At 30.8% G+C, this 13764-nt stretch overlaps 1 protein-coding gene across 4 annotated transcripts in view; it reads right to left on the bottom strand.

Moving 5' to 3' along the window:
* Positions 1-13764, bottom strand: part of LOC147065090 (scavenger receptor class B member 1-like) — a 79061-nt gene that overhangs the window by 7145 nt on the left and 58152 nt on the right. For all 4 annotated transcript variants that reach the window (XR_015071718.1, XR_015071719.1, XM_085956288.1 and 1 more), the window contains exons 3-7: positions 11008-11099; positions 9736-9899; positions 5962-6103; positions 3843-4049; positions 989-1116 (exon numbers count right to left, since the gene is read on the bottom strand). Coding sequence is in view for 2 of the 4 variants with exons in the window: in XM_085956288.1 (XP_085812414.1) it covers positions 989-1116; positions 3843-4049; positions 5962-6103; positions 9736-9899; positions 11008-11099 (733 nt within the window). In the remaining 2 variants the exon portion in view is untranslated. The remainder of the gene's footprint in view (positions 1-988; positions 1117-3842; positions 4050-5961; positions 6104-9735; positions 9900-11007; positions 11100-13764) is intronic.

The following is a 13764-nucleotide window of genomic DNA, read 5'->3' as shown; positions in this document are numbered from 1 at the left end:
GAATAAAAACAAATGTTATTAGCAAAGTTTAATAACTCGTATTACAGCATAGTCGTGAAAAAAAATTGGAATGAAAAAAACCGTTATTTTTGTTGGAACTAAAACCGGAACCGAACCGGAAAAAATCGGTTTTTTAGGTTCAGTACATGTTCAAACACGCGCGTTAATATGATCTTACTCCCCATTTCAGTCGTCGTTCAGTTGGCGTAGGCGCAACACGTCTTATGTATTGGTTATTGGAAACATTTTAAAAAAAATAATCACTCGGAGCTGAACCGAAAACCGGAAAAATCATTATTTTTTTCGGAACAAAAACCGAAACCGAACCGATATATATATTTTTACTTGAACCGGAACGAAAGCCGAAACAAAAAAATCGCGGTTCGAAGCCCTGGTAACGAATGAGTTGTAATTTTATTAATATACTGATTTATTTAGAAAAGGTTGAAACAATATATTTCATAAAACTTACGAAACAAAAATAAATTAAAAAATATGTATACCGATATTTAATACACGTCAAGGTAACCTAATATATCCTAACCAAACAGGAAAAATATGTTCCAACCCCCTTGCGGAATCAACTATACCCTAACTGCATCATATACCAATCCTAACAAAAAAAAAAAATCAACTACCAATGTTCACTACCAACTGTTTGATCCCATATAGGGCTGAACACATAATTGCCTGTTCAAGTCTCAAGAAGTTTTCTGGTTTCTGTCAATTTACTGGCTGATCCAGACTAGGCAGATGAATAACCACATCAAACATAGTGACTTTTTAATTTACAATACAATATGCCATTAGGCCCAGTATTGAAATAGATTACAGAAATACCCAATCATCAGAAAATCACATCTATGTATCACATGAACCTCTGGTAAGAAAAGCCAATTAGCAATTAGGGCATTGAGCTACGAGTGCTGTCATTAGTTTGATTACGAAATAGATGTTATATTAACCATAGCCATTCAAATTGAATTACCTGTTGCACTCTTGTGTACCCCAATGTCCCATTGAATTTTGTCCGTTAACCATTTCGATGAGTCCCAATCGGTTTAGATCGACTTCTCCTGTATTTATTGTGATGCGATCTGCTGAGGTACCGTTCCGCTGAAATAAAATAATAATATGCTACATAAATAAAAATTTTATTAAAAAATAAAATCAGTGTTTCCTCAAATTAACTATATATTTATAATGAAGGTCTTTCATAAATGACGTCAAACGGTGTTAGATATGTTGCCTAATTTAAATCCCACCATGGTTTAAACCACTCCCTCTTAATCGTTAAAAATAAATTCCTTAAAAATTATTAGATTACTGTCGTCATATTTTCTCAAATCCCCCCCATGCCCTTCGTCATAAAAATGATATTCTACTATCTCTCCTAATTATGACAGGATACAATTTATAGTTGCTCTCTATCAATCTCTGACTAAGAGTAAAACTATGACACGGTTATGACATTTATATTCAATGATAAAATTATTCAAAATAATATTTGATATCATCAATAACAAGCAAAGCAACTGGCCGTTATCAAATATTGATTGAATGAATTCTCACCGCATACGCACCTGTATTGACAATTATACTTATCAGACGACACGGAAAATATGCGAAAATGCAAATTAAGTTAAAGCGAAGTTCAAAGATTAAAGTTTACATACGCGTCGGCTTATAATGTCGTGGGCCCAGGTTTGAGTCCTGAGTCTTGCAAATACAAAAATTATTTTTCAATCTGTGTTTGGAGTCAGAGTATAGACCTAATAGGTTGAGCAAGTAGCTAACATCCATTTCTCATAATAAAACATTTCATCACCTTAATAATACATCTAGATAATTTAATTTTCACTGTTGTTGCGATAGATATTGAATATGAATCTACATTTCCTTCTCTACTAAATGATAAAAAAACTAGGTAAGTCATAAGTAAAAGTAATGGAAACTGCATTAATTTTGTGTTTGAAAAAATATTAGATAACTTTAAAACCATAATTGCATTTAATAAATACAATTAAATATCTACAATATTTTTTCATTTAATTGAACATTATTTAATTGTTATTATATTATAATCAAACAAAGTACAATTTCCCATTTTTATTTTAAATAATACGAGTAACTATAGCCTAGATTTATATTAATCAAGTAAAGTTTAAATTTCATTTTCCCAACAATGACCAAATCAGAGTTATCTAGTTGTAGTATTGAGGTGACGATTTGTTGATACAAACCACCATCTGCGGAGGCCCATAATAATTTATGATCCTATTAGAATCAAATATTGTCAAAAGAAAAGAAGAATAATTGTACAATCAATCAAGTGAAAGACCAATATTTTATTGTCTTCCTAGATTGAGGGACTCTTAATGAGCCCTTCACCTATTTTACTTGACTCCATTTTTCTGGGTCTATATTTCTTTACGCTGTGTTTTAAATCCAAAAATAAAACTCAAGTTTCGCCTTGGGTTCATTGTATTCTAGGTACATACGATAATTACTTTTTTATGAAAGTCTTTGTTAAAAATCTAATGAATTGCGTATTTTGGTTCCGTTGTAAACACGATGTGTGATATCTATAATATTTTTTGCCCTGCATAGGTATTTAATATCAAGGGCCTCTCATTGTAATATTTATATTTTTTATCTGTCTGTATAATACATTGAAGTATTTGAGAGGTCACGGTACTATCTTGTTGTAGTTTATTTTGTTAAAAACGGCATGACGTATGCATACGTCATACTTTTCGATTCACTCGTTTTTCTTCGCTGTTATAAATAAAACCTGTATCTGTAAACTGAGTATCATTAAAACATACATATATGTTCTAGATACTTTACTTTTTTAAATACCCTTAATAATTGGTACTATGTTAGTCTTTTTTTAGTTTTTTACCATTAAATATATTTATATATACATACTTGCGCCCTGTGGTTATAGTGGTATTGTTTGCTGACATTACAGCAAACAATTCTTACAAGTGCTAATATATTCCGATTTGTCTATACCCACGATGGTTACATGTAAATAATTATTCCGCATTATTAATTAATAGGCCGCGCGCCTTAAGGGGGAGAGGCATGCCAGCAGAAAACCTAGCGGACAAATACGAAGCTTGCAATTTGATAATTTACAATGTCAACTGTATTAATTATTAAATATGTATCTGAAAACATTAAATAGATTTTTAATTTTTTTTAATTTAAAGATAAACTTAAAATTGTTAAAAAAATGTAATAAAATGTGAATTCGTTGCAGGTACATTATTACAATATATTTTATGGTCATATTTATTATTAAAATTTAGTTTATTAAGTTTTCAATTTTTCGTCGTTTAGATTTTTGACTAATTCATCGTTTTAATATTTTTTTATGTTTATTTTAAAAAACATAAATGTGTATAACTTGAAATCCTTTTATTTTATATATTTTATAAAAATGCATTGGCATCGTGTTCTGATATATTCTAAAAGTTTCAAATGTCTAGCTAGTCGGGAAGTTAGTTAAAAATCGATTGCGAGATTTGTACCGGACAAAGAACCACCGGACAAATAAGAATACGAGCTAAGAAAAACGTTGTAATAACAACGTCGCGCCTCGCTTACTCTTGAAGAATGAGATTGGAGAGACAGTCAGCACTTTTACGTGTAAACAGTTATTATCATGACAGTTTAAAATAAGCACTATTGCCGACAGTAAATCCATGCACATGTACAGGCGCTATAATGATGATTCACTATTGAATCGACAACAAAATAAAATATACAAAAATTTTTAAAATAATTATTAATGAGAATGTAAATAGTTTTATAAATTGACATGTCATTCTTACCGCTGCAAGTACTCCAAACTTCTCGAATGGCAGTTTTCCTCCCAACTTCAGCAAAGGTTTCGCCATGTCGATCAGCTCGTCGTCGTAACCCCACAGGAACCTGTGCAAAGGCAGCATTCTGAAGGCGTGTACTCCTACGGTGCTGAATAGAGCCGACAGTCCCACCTTCGCTAAGAAATGGGTTTCCTTGGACATTGACAGGGCACTCTGAAAGAGGGAAATTTACATAGTACCTAATTATTTTGCGTTCTGTTTTTAAATACATATTAAAATTAATTTATTGTTTTGGCATCTTTTGTTCATTGGTTTTTTTTTGTTTTTTTTATTAGTTCTTATTAATTGTCATGTTATTTTTGTGCGTTTTGTGAAAAAAATGACTACAGTTATATACAGTCCAAACTCAAAATAATGGATCATTTCTCAACTATCTTCAGAGTATCATTATGAACATTAATGGGATAATACTGTACGAGTTCGATAAATCGTTGTAACCAAATATATTCTAATCTATGTACTTATAAACCCAAAAACTACTCGACCAATATTTAATAAAAAAATTGAACAGCTTATGAAATTTATTGTTGGTATAAACTTAATGGACTTATATAATTTCAGTGGCGAAGGGTGGAAGTAGGCTGTAAAGATCCGCCATAAATCTTCTTCTTCTTCTTCTTTCACCCTGTCACGTCCCAACATTGGGGCATAGGGCAAGCGCAAGTTGGCGCCACTTCTCTCGGTCCATCGCCAACTTCTGTGCCTCCCGCCATGTCAGACCTGCAGCACGTAGGTCGCTTTTGTAACATCGCTGCAGGGTGAGGGAGGGCCGGCCACGGCGACGGAACCCTTGAGGCTGTGCCACAAGGGTACGAAGTGCCGCACTCTTTGGCGGCATCCGGAATACATGTCCCAACCACGTGAATCGTCTCTTCGTGATAACTTCAATCACCAAAGGCTGTTGTGTCTGCTCACGAACTCGGATGTTAGTAACGCGGTCGTACCAATGTACCCCTAAGATTCTGCGGAGACATCGATTCTCAAAGCTCAAAAGCCGAGACTCTTGAAGCTTAGTAAGATGCCATGTCTCACAGCCATACAGGAGCACAGGTAGCACGCACGCGTTAAACAAACGACATTTGGTCCTCACAGAATACAGCCTTGACCTCCATGCGACTCCAAGTTGGTTGAACGCAGAGCCCGCCACACCCATGCGGATTCCAAGCTCACTAGAAATACCACCGTCATCCATCCACCGCCATAAATAGTGCACATTAAACTTTGTTAGTCGTACGTATTTGTTTTTATTAAAGACTATAACTTACAGATGGTATCGGTTAGTTTTTTAAAAATCAATTAAACCCTGCCTAACCAAACCATAATAGTTTTGGTATATTTTGGGCAATACAACAAAATTTTGCACACTTTTTCATTCATACTTCATTTGTTTTCGTTGGATTAAGAATACATATCACACAATATATTGTTGGTTCATTTTTTTTTAATTCATTAATCCATGCCTAACCAAACTATATAATAGATAAAAAATATTATTCTATCTATAAATATTCAACTTTATGTATGATTTAATTGCTTAATTTCAGATCATACATAATTTTGAAAAACACTTCTGAGAAAATATATTATAACCAATTGAAAAAATCTTTTTGAAAAAAGTAAGTCACCCGGCAGGAATCGAACCTGCATCTCTTAGGTTTACGCTCCGTCCGCGCATTATCCACTATGCTACGAGGTGACATACTAATGGCGACAAATTTTAACTATTGGCATTTTAATACCTGCTCATCAACGCTCTTCTTCAGAATTAGAATGGTGAATTCTTAAATCTAATAAATTATTCGTTGAATAAAGGAACTAGTTAATAAATTTTAGATGTTTTATTGCTTGAGGAGTATTTTTTGACTACAAAACTAACCAACACCATCTGTAAATTGTAGTCTTATTTCAATGAAAACAAATACGTATGACTGACAAAGTTTAGCGTGCACTATTTATGGCGGATCATAACAGCCTCCCAGGCCTCCCAGGGGTCCGCTACCCATAGGTTTGGGGAGTACGTATATAAATGACATAATTTATATTTTATGTAGGTATTGGGGCTTACCAATTGTGGTAAATTCGGTACGAATAGCTTGTCAAACTGTGCCCCAACTGACTGTTCAGCCATGAATTGGTACGACCGTTTTTCTTGAAATGTCACCGTCCCATTTGGGTTGTGTTTTATGTTCACTTTTGTATGCGTCTCTCTGGAAACAATAATAAACATTACGATGCGATTTTATTGTTATTAGGATAAATAATTAAAAATAATTACAAGATAAAAAGAATTTTTTATATACCACGTTTTTAAATTTTCTGTTGAATCATAATATAAACTTGACAATTATATGTATTAATAAAAACTTTTTATTGTACTTGATAGAAATACTGAATAAATATAAAATACTGAAATGTCATTTTGACATTTCATATTGATTTCCATAGTAACGCACGTATATATTAATAATTTAGTTGCAACCAACAATAATAACTTTCCATACAAAACAGAGTTAACAAAAAATGAATTCAATTCTGCCTAAAAATGGCTAAAAATATTAAAAGAATGCATTGTCGTCGGGTTCTGATATATTCTAAACGTTTCAAATGTCTAGCTAGTCGGGAAGTTAGTTAAAAATCTTTAATTGTCCAATACAAATCTTGTGACAAACAAGAAAAAATTTGTACCGGACAAACAAGAATACGAGCTAAAAAAAACGTGGTAAAAAAGGATACTCGTAAAAAACACTCTTGTTGTTTTTGATACATTTTATCATTGTTCCATTCACATTGTTGCAGGAACTTTACATAATAATATAGTATAACATTAATATATATATTTATATATTAAATTTTTAATACCATCTACTTGCTTTTTCATACAAGGTGGTTGTTAGTAATTTTCAACAATCACAATCACTCAGGCTTTGAGAAAATCATATAAATATATTGTATCGTCACCGGGTATCGAACCCAGAGCTCTCGGATGGAAGGCCAGCGCCTTACCCACTGCACCACGAGATCCGCCCAACAACATTTTGATATATCAGATTATATTACCGCATTTAAAAATAAGCTTGTATATTGCAGCCAAATAAAATAATTATTTTTTAGATTTTTCCAAATTAGAAACATAATTTTAAATCAGGTACAGACCTACAAACTTGTCTGAAAAATGCGATGGAGGAGCCACTGTCGGAAACTACCCAATCAAGACTTGTAACTGGACAAAATCTATGCGTCCTATGGTAGTTTGTAGTTCCATTTTTGGCCATTCTACAGATAAGTTTGTAGGTCTGTAAGTATCAATTTAAGTGCAGTCTAATAAAGCGGAGAATTTGAGTCTATAAACTTTTTAAAAAGAATGCTTATATTATCCTTGCGATCAACTCATTCATTCATTTCTCTAAATAAAACACACATTTACAAGCAACATGTGAATTTGCTGGAGCTAGATTCATACCAATGATGCAGTGTTTTAAATTCCACGGCTTGTTTCTAATCCACTATAAATTGGTAACATCAATTCCATCACAACTCTCATATAAGTTAGTATATGTAGCAGAATAACCTATATTTTCAGGAGTCTGTAGACAATAATAGTCGTGGGAGTCGTTTATGTGAATAATAAATATAATTTATTTTCAATATTATCTAAACCCATGATAGCCAAGCAACGCATCGGCGTATAATGACGTGGGTCCCAGGTTTGAATCCTGGACCTGCAAAATTCACATATTGTTTTTCAATTTGTGATTAGAGTCAGACTATCAATGTAATAGGTTGAGCAAGTAGTTAACATCAATTTCTCTAACAAAATCTCGTGGGTATACTGCGAATAAGCATTAAGTCAAAAATACTAGTTTTGAGATAATCGAGTTTGAAAGTTTGGACGGTCTTAACTTCTTTAATATATATAAAAGGCAAATTCCTTTCTGCGATATTGCTTTGAGTATGACTTGGTGCAGTTTCGCACGCAGAATTTTGTGAATATAGCCTGAGAATGAGAGAAGCAAATGCACTAAGTCCCTTTAGTGCCTTTTCTCTAAATAGATGTATGTCTTTTTGACTTATAACATAAATTATCTTCCCCAGTTTTATAGATATGACTGTGTGTGTTTTTGTAGACTATAGAGCGTACTCTTAATAAGAAAACCTCATCATTAAGTCAAAACAGCAAAATTTTGACTTAGTGCTTTTTTGCAGAATACCCACGACTGTTAATACAATCTCCACTCTGTGGAAGCTCATATAATCTTCTAAGGATCGAACATGGTGTAGTAGTAGTAGTGTTAGCAACGGTAATAATAATAAATATTATTTCATTCCAAATTGAACCGCGTAATGCGTCAAGAAATAAAATGAATTTATCAGCAATAACAAAAAAATAATGCCTTAACGGCCCACGTGCTCGTCGTAGGTCAAAATTGAGTTTTTATTGTATTTTCAAACCATGATCCTGGACACTCCTTAAACGTTGTAGATAATCTATTTATATAATTATGAAGCCTTATTATCCTTTATAGTTATTTTAAACATTTGATGACTGCATAAAGTATTTTTGTTACATAAAATAGTATTCTTTTAAACCTCTCGCTCTAATGTTTTAGAATATAGTCATATTTCGGTACATAACTGTGTAGTGGTGTTAAGATTTTTTACATTTATTAATTTTTAAACGCATTTATAAAACCATTATTATAATTTATTACGAGATATTTTTTGTAAAACATTCACGATAAAAAATTATATTGATAATCTCTGTGATCCCAAATTTGACAAGAATTAGGCATTTTATTATTCAAAAAATCGGCAAGATTAACACATTTGAAGATAATTCTAAAGATATTTATTATAAGCTATGTCATTGACCATTCAAGCGTGATAAACATCTTATGAATTATGATTGCTTTATAATAATTATTGACCTAAGAATAAGGTAGTGTTTTTTTGAAATACGCCATTCCTTTTGTCATTCCCCAGTGGTTAAGCTACAACAAACGGCCGTAGCCATAAATTGACAAACTATAATTGAAGTAGGGAGTAAAATGATATTAACGTGCGTGTTTGAACATGTACCGTTTAAAAAAAAATAAAAAAAAATTCGGTTAGGTACATGTTCAAACACGCGCGTTAACATAATTTTACTCCCTACTTTATTTATAGTTTGTCAATTTATGGATACGGCCGTATGTTGTAGCTTAACCACTAGGGAATGACAAAAGAAATGGCGTATTTCAAAAAAACACTACCTTATTCTTAGGTCAATAATTATTATAAAGCAATCATTATTCATAAGATGTTTATCACACTAGAATGGTCAAAGACATAGCTTATAATAAGTATCTTTAGAATCATCTTCAAATGTGTTAACCCTGCCGATTTTTTGAATAATAAAATGCCTAATTCTTGTCAAATTTGGGATCACAGAGATTATCAATATAATTTTTTATCGTGAATATTTTACAAAAATTATCTCGTAATAAATTATACTAATGGTTTTATAAATGCGTTTAAAAATTAATAAATGTAAAAAATCTTAACACCACTGCACAGTTATGTACCGAAATATGACTATATTCTAAAACATTAGAGCGAGAGGTTTAAAAGAATACTATTATATGTAACAAAAATACTTTATGCAGTCATCAAATGTTTAAAATAACTATAAAGGATAATTAGGCTTCAAAATTATATAAATAGATTATCTACAACGTTTAAGGAGTGTCCAGGATCATGGTTTGAAAATACAATAAAAACTCAATTTTGACCTTCGACGAGCATGTCCCCCCTTATTGATAAATGACAATGTAAACTAGTAAAGTAGTAATATTTTTCTTACGTATAAATATAAGGGCCAATATCTTCGACTCTTAATTTGGTTTCCTTTCCATCCATCACCTCCTGAGCGTTGGTGTAATTGAAGATGTGAATCTTCAGTATCGGATGAACTGGTGGTTCTCGCCATAGATTGAATGCAAATGAGTCATTCTTTAATACCATGCCCTGTGAAAGTAAAACAATAATAGTTGTTATTTAGTTCCTAACCTAACCTAGTAACCTAACCTAACCTAACATAACCTAACCTTATTTGTGGTCTAAGAAATTATAAGAAAATTAAAAATTTCTCTTTACAAGACACAGACCATTATAAGACAAATCTTTGCTCATTGAATAAATAACTACTACATCTTAAATTAATAAATTGGTATACTTATTTAAAAATTAAAATACAATAACAAACTCATCATAAATAAAATTCTTAATAACATAGACAAGAAATTGTCTTCTCTAATTGCGTCAGTGTCGACAAATATGAAATATATTGTGACATTTGAGATTTATATTCAATTCTAAATCTATCAAACCATTTTGCCCATCAGAAGTCATTGTTATGTTTATTAGTTGTATATAGTTTAAACACAGATATACGCATTATATTATAGTATAATTATTGAAGTGAATATAATTTTAGTAAGTAAATAGTGTAGGAAGTAGTAAGTACGTATACTGTTGCACACCATTACCAATAATAGGAAATGAACAATATACACAACATATACGAACATTGGGTAATTGTGCCGCAGAGGTGGACACGAGCTTTTAATTTTTTTTTTTTACGAAAACAGTTGATTCCATGTAGACAATTATAATAAACACCTTTTTCTGTCGGCCCATCGGCTTTTCGATCCAATAATCGTTAATTGAAAATTTGAAATTTTCATACATTTTGATACACCATTATCACAAACTAAGATTATATGAGGTAATATTATTAGGTTGTGTTAGGTTAGATAAGGTTAGGTTAGGTTAGGTTTGGTTTGGTCTAAAAATAAAGTTGTAAAATCTGATGTCCACCTCTGCGGCACATTTACCGAATATTGTATGTAGTATATGCTTTCCCATTTTGAATAGAGTAAATCAAAAATAAAGTTGGTACCACAATATAGAATATATTAAGTATATAATATATTTATAAGTGAATAACTACTTATTTTTAAAATTACCTACTTCATTTATGGTTAACCTATCATAAAATCTAACTACTTTAATACCCCATAACAATAGAGATTATTCAAATATTTATGTTATATTTAATTCATTGAAGACTTACCGATAGAATTGCAGTGTTAAAAAAGTTTGTGAAGCAAAAGGTGATGGTTCCAATCAGACTCAGCAGGAATATTACGACAAGTGTTGTTAGCACTGAAACAAAAAAAAAATAACAATATTAATCTTCAAATAATATGCAATATATCACATAAACTAACAGTACCTATAATCTCAAATACATAAGTTCATCACACATATTACTAACTAACAGATAACAGGTGTAAATAGAGTTAGAGAAAAAGGAGACGAAAGCAATATTTATAACAATGACAATAATTACCCTTAATTGATCTATCATTAATAAAATTGTACATGTGTATTTTTTTTTAATTAATATTATTTAGAAAATTAATATGTAGGTAAGTACTATCGACTGAGGATATTTGATGGAATTTTAATTTACAAAACTTAAATAATTTATAATATTAATATTAACATCCGTCTGTCTGCTAAAGTTTTAATTAATATTTTTTTGGTTTAATTAATTAAGAGGTCATATTTCATACAGGATGTCTGCGTATTCGGTGCAAATGTAGATAATATGCAGACAGTTGATAGTAACTGATAATTATTGGGATGACAAGTAATTTATTTAGTAAACTTGTGTAATTGCTGGTGCTGAAAGGTCACGTTATATTTGGAGCAATAAGCAGTGGTGTGTTGCAGGTTCTCAAAACCTCCCTCACCGGTTGTAAGTATAAATTTACATTGCATTTTATGAAGTTTAAAAGTATTTTGGACAGCGGTGATTCTTTTCAAATTTAGAAATAACGGAATACTAACTGATTTTATTTATTACTCAGCAAAAATTTGGAATACGAATCAGGTGTTTTAAGGTTCTAAGATAGACGAGGTGCAAACGTATAGACTGTAAAAATACACGATAATTAATTCAATATTTTATCAACTAAAAATAGATTCGTATAATGGTTTTATGTTACAATTTTATATTAGTTTTATATTCATTGGATTGATTTATTTTCCAACGGTAAGAATAGAGTTTTTGGGTCATCCTTAACATACTAATTTGTTAACTATTTTTTTTTATTCAACGCATAATTTACAAGATTTAAGAATGCAACATTATTTTTACTGAATATACATAATTTTAAAACACTTCTCAAAAAATATATAACCAATAGAAAAAAATACGACACCCAACAGGAATCGAACCTGCGTCTCTCCCACGCACATCGTGCTAGGACCAGACCAGATCGAAAAAATCAAGTTATAAATATAATACAGTTTATTGCTGAAAGGCAACACCACGCAATTATGGGTTAAAATTATGTTATCACTTAATAAAAATTATTTTAATAATTTTCACTGGCAATAGTATAGTAATAAATGCGAATTTACCGACATTTATAGTATGACAGTAAATTTTAGATTGCAGATAGTATTATTATGTTCTCGGGATGTAAAGTGATTCATTTAGTAAATTGTCATGTTGTTAAGATGTCCGCCAGACTTTGGTCAATAATTTTCGCTAGGGGCTTCCCACGCGGGGTCATCTGCTTATGACTTGACCTCTCAATTTATTACCCGCGAAAATTAATCACGCGATGCGCTTTCAAACATGTAAGTAGATATTTGGTTTCGCCCTGGAACTGGATGAATCCAATTAGGAACTCACAAAATCCATACGTACTACTTATGCACATGACAGTTTATATTACTTCATACATATTATGCGGTATATATTTTTTAATTATATGGTTCTTATTGAGAAACATATTTATAATATTACAAGCATTTGTAATAATTAGTATATTTAAATTATAAGAACAGAATCCTCTCTCCAAGATTATAGTATTTTGTGACGTCCAAAGCGTTATGTGCAATGCAGTATTTAATTGAAATTTATATCCTTACTAAGTCCAATACAGAGTAGTACTACTCGTATATTTATACATAGGTTTTCAAAATAATAACCATACACCAATTGAGAATAAGAAACGAGAAGAGCTGGACCACTTTGGGTCAACCAGTCAAGGGTTATAGATGCAATAATAATAACCTTAGGTTATAGAAGACTAAAAAAAACAGATTATAATAAGTTTATAAGTTAAAATATATCTTTGCATATTGAATCAAAATGTGAGTGAGTACAATTGAAATTTCAGAAAGGGTAACATACATTTATCTTAAATATAACATCATAATAAATGAGTGATGTTTCTTTGCATTGTATTAAGGCGATACCTCTACCTACCAGAGGCACCTAGCGGAAAAATATAAAGCTTGCAATTTGAGACATTTTTTTGATAATTATTTACAAATGAAACTGTATTAATTAATAAATAATATGTATCTGAAAACATTCAAACAAGCTTCAGTATTGAGACCATACCTAAATAAAATTTGATATAAATAAAAATGATTTCAAGTTATACACATTGATATTTTTTTATAAAAATCGATGTTTTTTAAAATAAATAAATATAAAAAATCCTAAAACTATGAATTGGTCAAAAATCTCTTCGACAAAACATAGAAAACTTAATAAACTAAATTTTAATAATAAATATGACCATAAAATATATGTAATAATAAGATGGGATCCTTTGACAAATTCACATTTTATAACATTTTTTTACAATTTATTGTATGTTTATATTTGAGTTAAAATAAAAAATATTTATCTTTTTAATGTTTTCAGATACATATTTATTAATTATATACAGTTTAAATTGTAAATTATCAAAAAAAATGTCTCAAATTGCATGCTTCGCATTTTTCCGCTAGGTGCCTTAAT

Source organism: Rhyacophila brunnea, unplaced genomic scaffold (genome assembly GCF_057557595.1).
Source record: "Rhyacophila brunnea isolate RB1 unplaced genomic scaffold, BYU_Rbru_1.0 scaffold_6, whole genome shotgun sequence".
In the NCBI taxonomy this organism is placed as follows: Eukaryota; Metazoa; Arthropoda; class Insecta; order Trichoptera; family Rhyacophilidae; genus Rhyacophila; species Rhyacophila brunnea.
This window is presented reverse-complemented; position numbering and strand designations above follow the sequence as displayed.